Genomic DNA, 19,712 nt, shown 5'->3' on the forward strand with positions numbered 1-19,712 from the left:
GCATGGGCTTTGCATGTTCTCTCCATGTATTTATGGACTGATTGGTATCAGTAAATGCAAATGACTACTTCTTTTAACCCTGAATACTTGAAATGTGTCAGTAATACTTGTCAATTGTGAAATTTGGCATAGTTCTTCATGTGCTGTAAGGTAAATTACATCCATCCCCCTTTTTTTCGTGTATACAGTTTATATATGGGAGTGTAAATACTGTGAGTGATTGTGTGACATTTTGTCAGTAATTATTGTCTGGCTGGCTATAACATTTAATAAAGTCAAAAAGAGAGACTGGAGATTTTGAGAGGTACACTATGGAAGATACTGTGCAGAGGAAGATGAGTAATGAAATGAAGCTGGTCTCTTTAAAATGGCTGAAACTTACAAAATTGTTTTGCCTTTTTCCTTTGTACGATGACATGGATATGCTGTTTTGCAATTTGTGTGCCATCTCAGGACGTATACTCCTCGATAAAATTCTTGGCTTGAAAAATGGATATATTCTGTAAGTTTTAACATTTTTGTTTATATTTTGGACTTCAGTTCCACTCACCTCCATTTTAACGTGCAAGAACAGTATTTTAAAAATGTATTTAAATTGCTTAACTTCAGAACAAAATTTAATTTGGTAAATTAATATACACCATGACTGTGAACAAATAACGTAGACCTGAAAATCAGTAAACCTATGCTTTAAATAGTGGTGCTCTAGTTCTTGTAAACACCTTGGGATTCGGCTTACTATTGAAAAATGTTACGTTTAGAAAGGTGGTGCATTTATTGTTTAGTATATGTAAAATTGTAAATGGACTACTTTTTCAAAAATAAAATACAACCTAAAAATCATTTTACATTGTTAAATTCTTGAAGCCTATTAATTTTGTGCAAAATTGTTCTGATTTTGCATTTTTGCACACAATGACCAGCAATATTTTATTATTAAGCTACAAGTTAATGTAGATAAACCCATCCACTGGACACATCTGATTTTTAACTTTTCGGCATAAAAAAAACTTTTACCTATGCTTTTCTCTTACAGGTGTACACAAGCATACATAGACACAGCACCTCATTCAAATTGTTTAATGGATACCACCACCAAGAAGGATAAAGAAAGCATGTGAATACTACCTGGCCCCCTTGGTCCCTCAGGTACTTTTTTAATGAGATGTAATACCCCATATGAGCGTGATACTAACAGTCTTACAATTACAAACCATGTACTTGATGCCAATGGATAAACTGTAGGTCTTAAACTGCCAGAGGTCCACATCAAAGCATACTTTTGATAACAGGTATCAAACAAAGGAATTCAGTGACGCAGATGGGGTAAAAAATCGTAACCCAAGGATATTTAGCATTATTGGTAAAAATCAGCACTGCACGATGACATTGCAAGTACTCCATTTCTACAGACCACTTTACAAGATTGAATGTTTCTAACTGTGGCATCTTATTCTTAAACCATTACTAGTTCATCATTTAGAATAACAAATCTTTCTTGTTAGAAATGAAAAAAATAAATCGTTTAGTAACTTTGGACACAAAGCAGTCTAACAAACTGATAGCTCAGACTAACTTGCTTTGTCTGCTGACAATAACACAAAAAGAACAATGTGACACTTTCCATACTACCTGAAGGATGAGAGATCAAAATATGAGGACAATATATTTAATGTAATGAAACATGATGAAGAGATAAGAAAGTGAGTCTAAGCAAAATAAAATGAGGTGAGGCTATACAGTCTGCATGTACTACATTATTGTAAAAACTGAATTAATAACCACAGAACTTTCACCTTTGAACGTTTGACTTAACCCTACTCTGTGTGTTTAAATAAATATATATATATATATATATATATATATATATTTTTAGATTGTGATACTTTTTATTTATTTTACACTGCATATACGGTATGCTAGACATTAATATTTCAAGTCCATCTTATCGCCGCCACTCTCCTGACAAAACCCATAATGTTTGCTCTAGGATTAATCATTAAACACGGCTACTTTCAGATTTGTAGATCTTACTGCTACTGAAGATTGTGAGGCTATTAGTAACTTGCCTGGAGCAGTGAAGTCCATTCACCAATGTTAAAATGTCACACTTGTATATAAACACGTAATGGAATATTCCTTGAATATAAAACAAAGTGTTCTGTCTTTATTATTTTGCTCACTTTCATAACAATCTCCACAGTTTGGATGGATCTAAGTACTACAAACCTTATATTGAAATCAAAGGAAAGGTAGACTTCAAACTTACTAGACTTCAAGTGAATCAAATTAGCATTCACGCTCATTCTTCTTTCCCACTGAAATTCTCGGTAGGTTCTTCAGGTTTCCTGAACCCCATTGTCACACACATGTGAGTAGGGGGACGTTGTGTGGACCAAGTAAAAGGTACAGTGCATCCGGAAAGTATTCACAGCGCATCACTTTTTCCACATTTTGTTATGTTACAGCCTTATTCCAAAATGGATTAAATTCATTTTGTTCCTCAGAATTCTACACACAACACCCCATAATGACAACGTGAAAAAAGTTTACTTGAGATTTTTGCAAATTTATTAAAAATAAAAAAAAATTGAGAAAGCACATGTACATAAGTATTCACAGCCTTTGCCATGAAGCTCAAAATTGAGCTCAGGTGCATCCTGTTTCCCCTGATCATCCTTGACATGTTTCTGCAGCTTAATTGGAGTCCACCTCTGGTAAATTCAGTTGATTGGACATGATTTGGAAAGGCACACTCCTGTCTATATAAGGTCCCACAGTTGACAGTTCATGTCAGAGCACAAACCAAGCATGAAGTCAAAGGAATTGTCTGTAGACCTCCGAGACAGGATTGTCTCGAGGCACAAATCTGGGGAAGGTTACAGACAAATTTCTACTGCTTTGAAGGTCCCAATGAGCACAGTGGCCTCCATCATCTGTAAGTGGAATAAGTTCGAAACCACCAGGATTCTTCCTAGAGCTGGCCGGCCATCTAAATTGAGCGATTGGGGGAGAAGGGCCTTAAGTCAGGGAGGTGACCAAGAACCCGACAGTCACTCTGTCAGAGCTCCACAGGTCCTCTGTGGAGAGAGGAGAACCTTCCAGAAGGACAACCATCTCTGCAGCAACCCACCAATCAGGCCTGTATGGTAGAGTGGCCAGACGTAAGCCACTCCTTAGTAAAAGGCACATGGCAGCCCGCCTGGAGTTTATCAAAAGGCACCTGAAGGACGCTCAGACCATGAGAAAGAAAATTCTCTGGTCTGATGTGACAAAGATTGAACTCTTAGGTGTCACGTTTAGAGGAAACCAGGCACTGCTCATCACCAGGCCAATACCATCCCCACAGTGAAGCATGGTGGTGGCAGCATCATGCTGTGGGGATGTTTTTCAGCGGCAGGAACTGGGAGACTAGTCAGGATAAAGGGAAAGATGACTGCAGCAATGTACAGAGACATCCTGGATGAAAACCTGCTCCAGAGCGCTCTTGACCTCAGACTGCGGCGACGGTTCATCTTTCAGCAGGACAACGACCTTAAGCACATAGCCAAGATATCAAAGGAGTGGCTTCAGGACAACTCTGTGAATGTCCTTGAGTGGCCCAGCCAGAGCCCAGACTTGAATCCGATTGAACATGTCTGGAGAGATCTTAAAATGGCTGTGCACCGACGCTTCCCATCCAACCTGATGGAGCTTGAGAGGTGCTGCAAAGAGGAATGGGCGAAACTGGCCAAGGATAGGTGTGCCAAGCTTGTGGCATCATATTCAAAAAGACTCGTGGCTGTAATTGCTGCCAAAGGTGCATCGACAAAGTATTGAGCAATGGCTGTGAATACTAAAGTACATGTGATTTCTAAGTCTTTTTATTTTTAATAAATTTGCAAAAACCTCAAGTAAACTTTTTTCACATTGTCATTATGGGGTGTTGTGTGTAGAATTCTGAGGGAAATCCATTTTGGAATAAGGCTGTAACATAAAAATGTGGAAAAAGTGATGCGCTGTGAATACTTTCTGGATGAACTGTAATTCCACGCCAGGCCAGGGGAGGGCGGGGTGCACTAAACCTTGTCCTGTTCTCTTTACAGACCAGCCGCGGGAAAACCTATCAGTACCTACCGAGTCAGTAATGACACTTCCGGTTCCAGCGCCCAGAAGAATGTCACTTCCGGTCCCGGCACACAGAGTGATGTCAGAAGGACATCACTTCCAGTTACCCTACATCACTTCCGGTCTGATCACTTAAAGCCGCCATTTTTCCCAACCCTCATCAGTTCTATCTTGGACTCAGTGCTATCAACAGCTCTGTATTATTCAAAAAACCATTTGCAGCCAGGATTATTATACAGGTGGCTGCCCCAAACCTTTTTATGTGTGTCAAGTCTGTTCCTTTTCATGTCATATAGATTTTTGTTTTTGGATTTTTTTAATCAACATTTTTTGTTTCATCCTGATGTAAATCATTCCAGTTTACTCAACAGTATGTCACTGCTATATCCTCTTTATTGTAAAAAAATTGCTACAGCTTATCCTTTTGCTAATAGTTAGTAGATATTGACCTTTCCATTGTATCTACCTATATGTTTTTTTTCAGTTGGGAGCTGTCAGCATTTCTCCTTTCACATGATGTCTATACTGTCCAATCTAACCCCCAACAGGGAGTCTAAATTTTATAATATGGCAATAAGGAGAACTAATTGCACAACACAACTATGCTGATGCCATAATGCAATATTAAGGGTGTGAATACAGACCTTTTTTTTATCTGGGAGATCTGGGTTATACAGAAGTGGTCATTTTTTTTTTTTTTACCTGGAGCATTATCTGAAGCTTCCAGTTTATTTCAGCAAAGCTTTTAAATTGGAAATGTAAAAACCCACTTAATCCATTTCAGGATCATGAGACCTGCATCTTAGACAAACAGAGCTGGCTTCAAGGCAGAATACACTGGGCAATAGAAAATTAAAGTGTCCACTCACAAATATAGCAACACTAAATGGGCTAATCTGGGTGCATATTATTTATTTATTTTGTATTTTTTACCTTGTAATCTTACAAGTTTTACTATGATGTCAGATTGTTTTCTTGGTCACTGTATTTATGCTGCATTCTGATTTTTATTTACATAATGATTTTCATCTGCTAAAGGGCAGCTTGTTCTACCCTAACACCACATATTTATGGGTCATAAAAGTCCAGTACATGGTACCAATCATTTTTGAAAGGAGAAATATCATGCCACAATTCAAGCACAGTTCACAAATGTGCTTTATACAAGATGCATCTTCTCTGAAGCTAATAGACCAGAGTTTGTTATAACATGTAAGGTCTCTATTGTTTACAAGTGGTTAAAAAATTCTTTTGTTAACAAAATGTCCACAAACCCATGAATAATGAAGAAGGCCATAGTGTCAAAATAAAATACTTCCTAAATAAATAATAATGGGGAAGAATAAAAAAAGGAACAGAAAACCATTTTACACTCCACAATTACAAAGGGCCAATTTAGACTCGCCAATTAAATTGACACACTCGTGTTTCAGAACGTGAGAGGAAAACCAATGGAGACTCAGGGAGAGTCCGGAAAGACTTTACAGACAAGGACCAGTCAAACTCAGAACATTAGATCCATGAGGCAGCAGCCTGAACCACTGTGCCATCTATTATCTTCCAATCCTGCTCATCTGGGGTTGCAGGGCAGCTGGTGACCATATTATTTGTAAATTAAACTAATTCTGTGCTTTATGTTCATAAAAGCTTAGATCACATTATTTTTATTTTTTGACTGGTTCTCCTGCCTGTGGTATTATGCATATATTTGTGTGTTTGAAATTGACTCAGCGTGAACTACACCCTTCCAGAGAGTCACACAGTACCGAAAGATATTTATGGACAGATTTTAACCTTGTGATGATTTTCCATTTCCTCAAATTGTGGCTCACAATGGATTGATTTTCAGGCAAAGCAGAGAATGTTCACACATCTGCCTTGAAGAGGCATAAACAAGACTGATCCTGCTTCAGACAGATGAAATCTAAAATTAGGGGATATCAGACACATTATTTAAAACTGGAAGCGCATCCATACCACACTACTTACATCATCAGTTGTAAGCTAAAAGTGACTGTGGAACATGGCATGGCTTTGAGGCTAAAGATATGCACTGGTATCCGAAAGGTTGCTGGTTCGAATCACTATTACTGCCAAAGGGGTATCCTACTCTGCTGGGCAAGGTCCTTAACCTGCAATTGCTCCAGGGGTGATGTACAATGGCTGACTCTGCACTCTGACCGCAAGGGGTATGCGAAAACTAACAAATTCCTAATACAACAAATTGTATAAGGCAAAATAAAGAACAAAAAAAAAAAACTAACCTGGAAAACAAAAACACTGAAACAATGGCAACAGCAGCAGAGATAGGGGACAAATGGGCGAAAGACAAAAAAGGAGACAGAAAAGGAAAGATACAAAAATAGCACTTGAAGGGTATTTTGAAAGGTCTTTTATAAAAACAAAGTAGTGAAGAAGAAAAGGACATGGGTTGTGATCTTGATGACAAGGATGCTACTGAGGCACCTGAAAGTACCAAAAGAACTGCGCATCAGCTCAGTGCTACTCCCTGTCACTACTACATAGAAGAAGTCTGCACAAGTCTTCATGCCAGTAATCCCACCCTGGACACCTACTAACTCTTTGAGATGTTCCTATACACACACACAAACATACACTGTATACAGTGCAAAATACTTAACTTTTTAATGGCATAAACAATAAAGGTAAACTGCATAACAGTAAATATTACATTTTTGCCACTATAAAAGTGGTGTAAAAGATTTTACAAAAGATTTTTTGTGTTGAATTACACCAATAAATCAACAAAAAGAAACCAATAAAAGTCAGCCTAATTCCAATACCTGAAATGCTTGTATATCAGTTAATGAAAGAATTTTACACACAGAATTACATATTTCATTAACAAAAGGGGTTACTCAATATTCAAGTAAGTGTTCTTTGTGAGATCACAAGGAGATGTAATGATCGTCATACGCATCTGAAAAACAACTTACCAGCTGGATGATGTTGGAAACACTCAGCCAGTTTGCCAGTTTAATGTTATCACCCCCATCAACCAGCCCTTGATAACCCTGCAAAACAAGAAAGGCCTTAGCTTACCTACAAGGACATCAATCAAGGAAATAACTACAAGGTAAACAGAGATCCTTTACAGCAAGCCATTTTAGAAACGCAATACAAATTGTAGCATCTGGAGATAAACCACAGTAACCCAGCCACAGGAGATGCACAAACCAGTGTGTTTCTTTGTGCCGGTCCCAAGCCCGGATAAATGGGGAGGGTTACGTCAGGAAGTGTAAAATTTTGCTAAATCAATATGCGGACAACAATACAAATTTCCATACCGGATCGGTCGAGCCCCGGGTTAACAACGACCGCCACCAGTACTCTTAGCCAACAGTAAACAGTAAACCACAGTAAACTTCCTGAAAATCCTCAAAACAAATTGACAAAAAACCTTAAACACAGGAAAGCATTTTCATATGTTTTTTTTTTTCTATTTGCTGAAGGAAATTTGGCTTTACACTACATACTTGAGTCACATGCTATTATAGAAAACAGAAACATTCATTTATTTTGCAGTTGACAGAGTATCTCCTCTACATGTGGACAGATGTGCAAAATGAAGGTTGCTTTCATTGACCAGGATGTCATGGACAATTCTAAACATTTTTGGAAACACTGCTTTAGACTATAGTACCTCTTTATGGTCAGTCTGTAATCTAATTAGCCTGTTGTGTTATGCTACAGTCTTTTAATTTTGATTTTCTTTTCCCTGAACAGTCATAGGTAGACTCATACACAGTACAAGGCACAGACAAACTGGAATTACAAAGTGAATCTGTATGAAGTACGCTGCACAAAATGATCACCAAATAAACTTTGAATCCACTGATGCTAATAACATCACTTACCAAAAGTAACACAGACATTACAGTGTCCAGTCCAGAAAGGTGCCATTTCACAAATCATCTTCATGAGGCCAGGGCCCCATGGGTGCAAACAAGCATAACTCGATGCAACAGATTTTACCTGGTTTATAATCAAATTTCATATTTTAAAAACAAAAGGAAAGAGATAAAAATATAGTCCTTTTAAAACACACATACGTCTGGCCCCTCTGCAACACAGCAAAGGAGTTTTACCTGGTTTTAGCTTATACAAAAAAGTCGTCTTAAAAGTATTTTTCCTTCTTTGGTTTTTAGTGCACATCCTTTCTCTGTATTATGAGGCCCCCTCAATGTCTTGATGGATGTCTCACTTGTCTGTTGTCTTCTATTTTCCCTGGAACTGCTGTGACTGGATCACATTAGCGTTTAGACATAGATTCTTCTTCATTTTTATATTTCCCTTGGATCAAGGTTTTTGCCAAGTCTAAAGTAGGTTAAGAAATGAATCTGAGGATCTCTGGAATACCTCTGTTAATCTTTTTTCTTATAACGAGATCTCCAGACCATACTAGAGAGTTTCAGCACATTATGATCGTTCCAGGATATGCAGAAAATATTCAGAAAGTAGGATAAAGCCCACATTATAAAATGAATGTTGCATCTACAATCAATTCTTAAATATACCTACCTCATAAATTAAATACACCTTGGCTCCAACATATATTCCCATACGGGTGACTGCTCGAACTGCAGCATTCATACCTGGAAGAATTTAAAACATTTTTAAAGTTAAAAATTATAACCCATTTACAATACTATACTCACTTTTAAATCATAACATGGATGCATGCTTCTTTAAAGACAACTCTATTAAAAATTAGACAGTAAATGTAAAAAAAAAAAAGTTCATTAGAGAATATTTCATTTGACTAAATGACTAAAGCAGAAGCAAAGTTTCACAAAATGTAAAAAAAAAAAAAAAAAAAAAAAAAGGATACTGGACTGAATGAAATATGCATCTTAGGAAACAATACAGGAACACAATGAAGCAGGGAAACTGTTTTAACAAACTTCATTTGTGTGTGAGTTTGCTTGTTATTCCCAACTTCATATGGCATTCCCTAAACACTCCCAAATACCCCCCCCCCCCCCACCCAAGAGTGCTCCAGTATCTTCACACATCTCAAAAACATGAATGCTACACAGAGTGGCAACACCACTTTCTCCTTAGGTACCTCCTTGGTCCTGATGCTGCTAGGATGGGTTCTCCCGATTCTAAATGGAAATAGTAGTATTCAGAAAACAGTGGATGGCACTTACATTTAAAAAGGAAGTGTGCCACTTGTGTCTCAAAAGTACCAAGCCCTTTTCATTTCAGTTAATGATATACTGTACATTTTAATAGACTGTAGGCTAACTATACAACCTGCCACTTTTTAATAAAATCCAACCCTTGTCAAACCCCATCTTTCACTCCTTATGCATACATACCCTACTTCTTCCTATAACTATAAAGTCACAGGAAAATAAAATTTGAGCACTTTAATCAATTATTTCAGTAGTTCACAATGTAAACATTTGTTTATTCCTTTCCTATTATCTGCATATCAAATTACTACTTCTTTCAATGGGTTTCATATTAGTTTATATTTTCTTTCTTGTGCTAAAGACCAACACCTAGAAAAATATTTAAAGTACTTTGCTCTTCTTCTTTGGGAGTATGAAAGAAACTCACAAAAAGATACAACATACCTAAACAGGCAAGAAGCAGGTGTCGGGGTCTTTTTAAACTCTCACATTATTAAAACAGGCCTCTAATTTCAAATCTGAACATCTTGGACCAAAGATGCGTATGGTCCAGAATCATGTAGATATACGTCTTGAGCATTGAATGATGCGATTGCGAACAGATTATTGTACATCCGGATATTTTGCCTGTAGTTTTTGTGGATTTCATTTTCATCAAACAACAAATCTTTTAATTCTCGTGGATACACCTCTTCACTCTGAAGAAACGCTACTTGTCCTTGATGGAAACGCAAATTAGACGATCTACAAGTCTCCAACTTAAACTTTAAAGCCGAACAATATCTACATACTTGTGCCATATTACCCATGTCCATACATTGAATCTCTTTTCGCTGTTCCGTTATTTCACTGAGTAATAATTTCCATTTTCTAGCGCTAATGTGATCTTTATTATCAGGTTTTTGAGACTTTCGAATTTTACTACTTTCATAATCTGTAACTAGCTCTGCGTGTGTATCACACCATCGTTTTTGAAACACATTACGACGTTCTACTTTGTCTTCTACTTTTGTCTTTTATTTTCAACCCCACCTTGGACCTTTCTAGGTTTTCAATTCCATTTGATCATTACTTTCTTTATTTTCTAAATTTGCAATTAAGATTTTTATTGTTCTTTTTTGAATTCTTTTCTCTCCAACATTTTTGGGCCTCTTTTCGACACGCTGATGTTTCTTCTTCGCTTAGTCGTTGACGTGTCATCTAGAAAATATAAAATTACTGTCCAGAAAAGGACTTCAACAAATGAAACAAATAGAATGTATATATAAAAATACTGTCCACAAAAGCTTTTGTAAAGGATGAAACTGAGGACTTTTCATAAACTACTTAAAATGAGGAAAATGTAAAGAGCGGAGAGCGCGGGAAGTGTGGCTGACAAAAGCATACACACGAATGAGAGGTGAGAGTACCGTGGGTGTGGGCCGTTAACCTGAAATGGATGAGAGGAGGGCAGGACTTTAAAAAATCTCTTGGTAATAGCCTTGTCACGTGGGGCTTGAAAAAATCTCTTTGAAAAAGTCTCGTCTAAAGATTTTCTTTTATAATAGAGAGATAATTATTTTTTTTTGATCCAATAAAAAAAAAAAATTACATTTAAAAAAAAAAAAAAAAACTCTCAGTGTTACACAAACATCTACAAGCATTTAAGCTACATAAAATTTAGCATTTGAGGATTAACAGTGGATGACTGGATTAAAGAGCATTGCTCCGTAATTCTGCAGTATTAAAACAGATGTCAGTTGTAGAACAGCAGAAGAAATTTAAAAAATTCTGGATCTGTATACTAGACTTGCAGAAAGAGAAACAAAATGAGGTCAGGTTGCTTGCAGTCCTGGTGTTTCACTAATCATTTGTTGCTCAGCAACACACTCCATCGCCTTTGCAATTTGAAGGGTCAGCAGAGGCAGGCACTGAAGGGGGTTGCTTCCCAACTGCACACTCACCTTGCATATAAAACAAGGCAGTAACCCACATGAACTGGTTCACACCAGATTCGTACAGACATATGGAGCTAAAAGCCTTCATGAATGTATTAAAATGTTTTCTCATTTACTACTGGTATTACTTGACATTGTGTATAAACTGAAAAAAAGAAAAAGCAGCAAATTGCTAAAAAGCAAATACATTGGGGAAGATATCAGTTACAAATACATTAAAAGTAATGTGACTGGTAATTTTCCATTCAATTCCAGTCAAAATTCTCATTTTAAAAGGTAAGAATCACTTTGATTGCTAATTGTATTGCAAATCAGTAAAAAAATAAATAAATAAAATATTTTGGAGTGCTCTTTGTAATGTCATTGTAGTAGCTATGAAAAGAATTCATTCTTCCTTGCCATTTGTCAAATGTTACTGTGTCACAATGTCAACGTCTAATGCATTTCTTTGATATCTGATACTATATGTTCAATATCCATACAACATCCTGGATGTATGGGGCACAAGGCAGGAATCAACACTGGATGTGGTGGCCAGTCCATTACTGAGCAGTCTCATGTGCACACTCGCAACACTTGATCATATTAAACCAATTTTCAATTGCCAGTTCTAATACAATCTATTTGGTTTTGGGATATAACAATAAAAAAAGTACCAAAAGAAGGCACTGCCTTTAGTACACAGTGATGACATGCAAAGTCTATGTACTGTAGATAGTGACCAGAACTGGATTTGGACCTTGCTTCATGTGCCTGTAAGGCTGTAGCACTAGTCAATACTTTTCTGTTTTAATGCCCTACAAAGTTAAAGTAAAAACAAAATGCTGTACATCCACATAAACTAAAGAAAAAAATGCTTTTCCACTTATACATCCCATTTGTTGTGATTGGCCCCTGGTGCAGCTAAGTGTCTTTAGCAGTCCTCTACTTGGATGGAGTTTAGCTGTGACTTCAAGTTAGAGTGCCCGTCTCCAGGAGTCCCTGCTGTTAATTAGCACTGTTAAAAATACCCTTTAAAGACAAAGGAGCATTTGGAGCAAATCCAGGAAAGGGTAGTTAAAGAACACCTGCCATTGGGAGGGGGGACACAATTCTCAGACAGACAAATGCCCAATAAAAAAAAAGAAATGGAGTAGCCATACGACAGCTGCAGACTACAGCACAAACCGCCAGCCGCATTGTACCTAGAGACAGTCTGCTCAATCTAGGCCGAGGGTTGAGATTTCTGAGGAGTACAGCAGGTGTTAGTTGAATCCCAGAAGCATTACTTTTAACACTCTACACACAAACGTCCTATTTGTCAGTTGCCAACTCCTTTGCCAAATGCTATTTTTGATATTCTTAACTGTAACTTTTGTTGTCTGTATTTTTTCATTTACAGTAGTACAAAGAGTGATCTCTGAAAATATCAACTCAGTCAACAATCCCATACACTCAATGAGTACAATAACACAGACTGCAATCATTTTGCTCCTCACATTTTTCCACACTTTCAAACATAAAATCTGTGATCATTTACCCATAAACAACACCATAAGTATGTTACCTTTAGATGACTTCATCCCCTTTATCTTTGTTGTAAGCCATTATGTGCCATTATTATGTTGCTGCCCTTACACAAAGATAATTAATGGGACATTAAGTGGAAAATAAAGGTGTCAGCCAAACCAGGTTGAGACAAAACTGAAACCTACAGCTAAGACATGGGTTGACAGAGGAAAAGGACTTGTGAAATGTACAGTAGATGTAAAGGAATTGCAGGTTTACACAGTTGAAAAGGGAGAAAGTGTACATTTAATGACAATTGTCTGACAGCTTCAGAACCATTTGTATGAGGAAGGAAGGGGAAAAAACAACATTAGAACCCATAGACAGTCTGATGAAACCGGTACTGGCTCGTTTCACCCGAGTGCATAATGCCATGTATCATCCTGTGAACACATTCCCTGCCACAAAACAAGCAGTGGCAGCATCACAGTACAGGTGGAGAAGTGCTTTCTTTGCTCCCCACAAGAGTACAATGTCCACAACACCAAAGCTCAGTCCTTTTCCTTTCTTATCTTTCTCTTTCTTTTCTCCGCACCCACTCCTTTCCCTCACAAGCTTCGTCCACCTCCTCCCGACTCTGGCTCTGGCTCTCCGAATGGAGTAAGTCAGCTGTTTTTATTCAGCTCCTGGGAGTCCTCCAGGTGGCTCATCAGCATTACCTGGAATCACTGCCAGGTGTGGTGGGAGTCCACTGTAGGGCTCTGCAGCTCCCCCTGGCAGGAATCTGTGGTGCCAGAGCCACCCAGGAGGGCTGCCATCTAGCGTTCCGGGAGGTAGTGCCTCGCAGATGCCCTCTTCCTCGGTCCTTCCATCCGGCTGGAGTCCAGGCCAGGTAATGGCTGATGCTGCCTGTCACAATCCAAACCAAGCATCATGTGAGATGAACCTAACTTGAAATGTAATATTTTTGTGTAGTTGGTAGGATATTTATAGCTATAGTTATTACATGCTCCAACAACTAAATAAAAACAATTAGGGTCAGTAAAAACAAGTTAAAGCAAAGAGCTTTCATTTAAAGGAAAAGCTCTGAACCTTCAAGTCCAAAACCACTAAATACATCTAAATACAAAGAGAGTTGTGGAAATCTGGGCCAAAACACACAATTTTCCTGCAATAACCTTAAATATTTGCATGAGATTGTAAAACAGTTTGCCTATTACAGTCGGACCTCGCTAAATCGAACTTAAAGGGACCCGAAAAAAAATTCGACTTATGGAGTTTTTGAGTTAGGGAAAACGGCGTAATAGGCGCAGGTTAATCAAGGACATTATTTTTCCGGCTTAATTATTATATAACCGTTTATTATATTGTCGTTTTATACGTATGACATGTAGGCTACATACCGGTACATGCATCTACAGTATGTACTATCGAACAGTGCAATGGTTATCTTTAGAGAAAAAAGTCTTAACTTCATTTGGCGTCGATGTGCCGATGCATCTCGCGCGACAATCTCATCAATGGACCAAAACACATTTTCCTCAAGATCTGGCATAGATTCCAGGAATCTGCGCAGTATGTCAATAGCCTGCCTTGCTTCTTTTCGGCTTGGGACAGGCTGAGTATCGACATTGTTGCCGTATTCTTCCTCATCCCCACTCTCATTTTCCTTTTGTTCCTCATTTGCCACCTCAGCAATAATGTCAGCATCTATTAGTTCTCCACAAACATTCACCGCACTGTCAACTTCGAGAAAATCTTGAAAGGACACTTCCTTATTGGCGTCAGTAGCTGTCAGAACCGTGGACCATTCTTCGGGACTTGCAAGTGCATCATCTGTTTCCATTGACATTCCCTCCAAGTGCTCCTCTGAATCGCCAACGGTTTGCTGTCCAAAACTTGCTTTTTTGAAGCAATTCTTGATTGTTTCCTCCGTAACTTCATCCCAAGCTCTCCGGGCCATTCGCATCGCTTCTAGCAGGTCAATTCCTAGTGGCCGTTTATCTTCGATAACCCACAGTAATTTTCTCACAACGAGTTTGCGGTATCGCAACTTGAAATTGTTAATGATGCCCTGGTCGAGAGGTTGAAGCTTAGATGTCGTGTTCAGCGGCAAAAACTTGATTGTCACAGCTTTCATGACAGGGATATGGTTATGTGCTGTGCAACTGTCGATGAAAAGAATGATTCTTCTTTTCTTCCGGACCATCACTGCATCCACTTTCTTCAGCCACTTGGAGAAAAGCTCTGATGTCATCCAAGCTTTCTTATTGGCCTCGTAATGCATAGGTAGCGATTTCACATTTTTGAAGCATCTAGGTTTCAATGATTTCCCAATCAACAATGCGGGCAATTTTTCTAACCCACTCATGTTTGCGCCCAAAACAAGAGTCACACACTCCTTACTTTTCTTTCCGCCATGGCAAGGTTCACCTTTGAAAGTCATTGTTTTGTCTGGAGTGCATTTGAAGAATAAACCAGTTTTGTCTGCATTGAAGACGTCATCAGGACTGTAATCTTGAACAATTTCTGGCAGTTTCTGTATCCAGTGACTGCAATCTTCTTCTGGCACTTGCGCACTTTCGCCACATAGCCTATTAAACACAATTCCGTGTCTTTTCTTGAATTTGTCCAGCCAACCATTGCTGGCTTTAAATTCTGAATGGCCCAACTCTTTGGCAAATTCTTCTGCTTTTGCTTGCAAAAGCTTCCCGTCAATAGAAACGTTCCTATCCCTCGCTTGCACAAACGACTTCAAAACGCATTGTTCAATGACGGGACACTCGCATTCCCACATCCTCTTCTGATGGCCACATGACTTCTCACTGTACAGTTTCAAAATCTTTTCTTTTTCTTTCAGAAAAGTGGAGAGTGTACTTGTGGGAATGCCAAATTGCTTTGCAATTTCCACTTTCTTCTTGTCGCCCTTTTCAACGGCTCGGATGATGGTAACTTTTTCCGCGATTGACAACGTTTTAAGCTTATGCTTACCAGTTGCCTTTTTCGGGGCACGTAACGTACGGGAGACTATGGAGAATCACACAGACACAAACACTATTCAAGGCTCCTCCCGACAAGAGACTGACAAAGATGAAGGGAAAATGGGTTAAAAATGTCTTTCTTGAGGCAATTTGGAAATTCCAGACGCCACCCGGTTGGTTATGACTCATGGAGCACCGAAGGGACGTGGATTATTCCAGCCACTCCCTTTAGTTTTCTGACATTTTTGGTCTCAAAATAGACGTCCTACCCTCAGAGAGTCGCTTAATCCCTTGTGGAATGCATTAAGATAAGACTTTGCATCCCTTTTCTTGGTTTTCCAGACCACGTGTTCTGAAATGTAGCCTCAGAATAATAACCCAAAGTCCATAGAAAATTTGACTAACGGAGGTTGGGAGCCGAAAACTTTTCAAGTTGAGGAGATCTAAAATACATTGGTCTTATGGGAATTCGGCCGGGGACTAACAAGTAATTCGACATAGTGAGGTTTTCGACTTAGGGAAGGTAGCTGGATGGATGAAAGAGACTGTAAGACTCTTTTTTTTACAAATGTGAAATCACTAATGGAATAAAATTTGATCAATGTGAGATCCTGAGTATGCCAAGCAGACACTTTAGTTCCAAAGGTAAAGGTACACTTGAAAACTTCAATATGAAAATGATGCGAGCTGATTCAGTGATTCTGAGATGTTCCCTTAATAGGATCAAAACTGAGGATTCTGCACTTCTTCATCATTCACCACAGAGCAAAAGCAATCGCTTATCCAGCTAAGCTCAAGTAGCTGCTAATGCTTTCAAAAGAAGACCAGTGATGGTCGTGGAACACAATACCTTTAAAGCTAAAGAGCTTTCCATTCAATTCCATAACTCCAGTGCTTACTTTTTTGAGAGGGAATTGCAAAAACAGCTAGTTTCCAAATTCATGCCACTAAGTGAAAAAGCCACATTGGTGCCATGACATACTGTATATTTAGAAGATCAATGCCAAGGGGACCATTTATTGTAAATCTCCAGGATTTGTTTGCCATATTTCAGGCTTTTTAATGCATTTTACAAGCATTTTTCATGTGGTTTTCAATCTTTTTCCAGCTTTTTAAGAGTTTTCAAAGAAGCACTTTGCAGAGAAAATATGGTATTGATTGAAGCTTATTCCCACCAATCAAAAAAAAAAAAAAGAACATTCCCACTGCTGTTGGTGCAACATTGTGCAAGCACATGGTCTGGTTCTAGAAACAGTAAGGAAAAAGTTAAGCATGTGCATAGTGTGTAATCAAGTGAAAAGAACTGAACAGATGGAATATTCACATATATTTAAATCTTTAAGTGCCGATTAGTGCTGGGCGGTATACCGGTTCATACCAAAAAACGTTTTTTATTTTTGTTATGATATGGATTTTTCTTATACCACAACACCGGTTTAAATAGCCTAAACAACATTCGGAACGTGGTGCAGCGGGAAACTGTTTAAGTGGGGACCTTTTTACTGCTGCACCGCTAAGCACACATGCAACGGAGTACATGCGTTAGTGGAGGTATTATCGGCTGAAGCAGACAATAAAGATGAACATGATGACACAGAAGAACTTTTGCTGAAAAAAGGAGCCATGTCTGTTGTCTGGAGATACTTTGGTTGTAAAAGGTCGGATGTGGACCATTATGTTCAAATTAGTGAATACTGTTTCTATACTACTGGATAATACTGCAAGCCAAGTTGTACTTGTTTTATTTTTTATGTGTAATGTACCTGGGTACTGTGTAATAGTGTGACAACATGTGGAATTTATTCTTGACATTTTCACTTTAATCTCGATGCTTATGAAAAGAATAAAGTCGACATGTTGACTTTATTCTCGACATTTCTACTTTATTCTCACCGTTTATGTCGAGATTAAAGTCGACATGTTGATCCTACGCTCGTAATTTGTCATTAAAGTAGAACATCATAAACTAAACTTCATCTTAAAATGAATATTTAATTTACTATATTTTCTCAAACCCTATCATGTTATGTAGCACATTAAATACTTTGTGTTAAGTGTTCCCCGAGCCATATTAATCTCTATGTGCTTCTTAAACGGATTTCCTCTTGCACTAAGAGGAGGCGCAGGCAGTGATCACCACACAGAATACATTAATTTCATGATATTCCTGCTCCCTGAACATTTAGAATGCTAAGATAAATACTTGATATCATTTTCATGACGAAATGCATTAATGCATGTATTAATCATGTGGGAGCACTGTGGCATGGAGGTTGCACTGCTGCCTCGCAGCAAGGGGGTCCCAGGTGTTCCCTACCTTGAATTTGCATGTTTTTCTGGGGGGTTTACTCGCTGTGCTTCAGTTTCCTTTCAAAGTCATGTAGGATGTGGGGTTTTGTTATGCTATATTTACCCTGCTAGTGTATGTGTTGCTCTCATTCACCCTGAGATGTGCTGGCGCCCCGTTCAGGATTTGCTCCTGCCTCGCACACAATGCGTACTGGAATGGGCGCAACTCTGAATGGATGGCATAATTAAACATGTATAACGAAGATGTTCTGAACACTCCGAGGTCTAAGTTTATAACTAGTTTAAATTTCACAAAGACATTTATTGTGTGGTGATTGGCTATGTGGAGAAAGAAAAAGGATAGGAAAGGAACTGGGGGTTTGGTACTTTGGTAAGAACATTGAATAAAAACAATAAAGAACAGGAGAACATCCATTGAATTCTGTGTTCATGTCTCCGACCACCAGATCACAAACCCAACATTTACATAATATTTACGTTAAACCTGTGCGATACCCATTCATACATCCAGTTTTTTGGAGCCTCGTCACACCTGCCATAAAGTTCACTACACTGAACGTACACCAGGGGAACCCTTACTGTGAGGGAGCTGCACTACCGCCACACTACCGTGCATGTTTAATACCTGCTTTAATGCATTTCATCATGAAAATGATATCAAGTATTTATCTTAGCATTCTAAATTTTCAGAGAGCAGGAATATCATAAAGTGAAAGTATTCTGTGCGGCGATCGCTGCCTGAGCCTCCTCTTCGTGCAGAGGAAGTCAGTTTAAGAAGCATGTAGCAATTAACAACTGGGTTGGGGAACACTTAATACAAAGCATTTAATGTGCTACATTAACTTATGACGGGGTTTGAGAAAATCTAGTAAATTAAACATTAATTTTAAGATGAAGTTTAGTTTACGACATTCTACTTTAATGATAAACTATGAGAATAAAATGGAAATGTCGACTTTAATCTCGACATATAGTTTTTTTTTTGTTTTTTCTTCACTGTGGCCCTAATACACTTCTGTAGGGCTATACCACAAATAGCATTATAAATGCAAGTTGCAGTTTTATTATTTATGTATATAGCTTAGCTTGAAGCAAGGTCCATATTAATGCAGTTTGCCTTAACGATGGATCAGTTGGTAAAGATGTCATCACCAAGTTGCACTTGTTTTATTTTATTTTATTTTTATTTGGTAAATACTGTGTAATGCACCTGGGCTTTGAAGTCTTGGAACTAATAGTATTATTACTGGAAGTTGCACTATTATTTATTGTATTGTTATTATTTATTAGTTTAAATATTATGCAGTTTAATGATGGTAAAGTTGTTGAAAAATCACTTTAATATGTCAGTGGAGAGAGATTGTTAACATTAACAAAGTGTAGTTGGTTTACAAAAAATATTTACTATTTATTCCTTTTCTAAGACATGTTCAGTGCAATACAACTTTTGACAAGCACCTCTGGATATTTTACTAAGTCTAAATGCCTCTTTGGATGGTTGAAAATATGTTCTCAAAATTTTAGTTTAAGTTGTTTGCAAAATTTGTTCAATAAAAAGGTTCTATATTTTGACTGCAACTGTCATGTAATGTGATTCCTTCCACTTGAAAACTATCACTTTATGGGGCCATGCAAACCTGTATTAATACTTGTGTGCACATTAAAATGTCTTTTTGTACAATGTACAATTCTCATGACAGTGGAATAGGTTATTCTTAGCCAGTCTA

General features: G+C 38.0%; 1 protein-coding gene across 2 annotated transcripts in view; it reads right to left on the reverse strand.

The window, feature by feature from the left end:
• Positions 1-19,712, reverse strand: part of LOC114656090 (ATP-dependent 6-phosphofructokinase, liver type-like) — an 88,884-nt gene that overhangs the window by 53,226 nt on the left and 15,946 nt on the right. For both annotated transcript variants that reach the window (XR_007935698.1, XM_051931373.1), the window contains exons 2-3: positions 8,650-8,723; positions 7,065-7,142 (exon numbers count right to left, since the gene is read on the reverse strand). Coding sequence is in view for 1 of the 2 variants with exons in the window: in XM_051931373.1 (XP_051787333.1) it covers positions 7,065-7,142; positions 8,650-8,723 (152 nt within the window). In the remaining variant the exon portion in view is untranslated. The remainder of the gene's footprint in view (positions 1-7,064; positions 7,143-8,649; positions 8,724-19,712) is intronic.

Source organism: Erpetoichthys calabaricus, chromosome 8 (assembly GCF_900747795.2).
Source record: "Erpetoichthys calabaricus chromosome 8, fErpCal1.3, whole genome shotgun sequence".
Classification (NCBI taxonomy): Eukaryota; Metazoa; Chordata; class Cladistia; order Polypteriformes; family Polypteridae; genus Erpetoichthys; species Erpetoichthys calabaricus.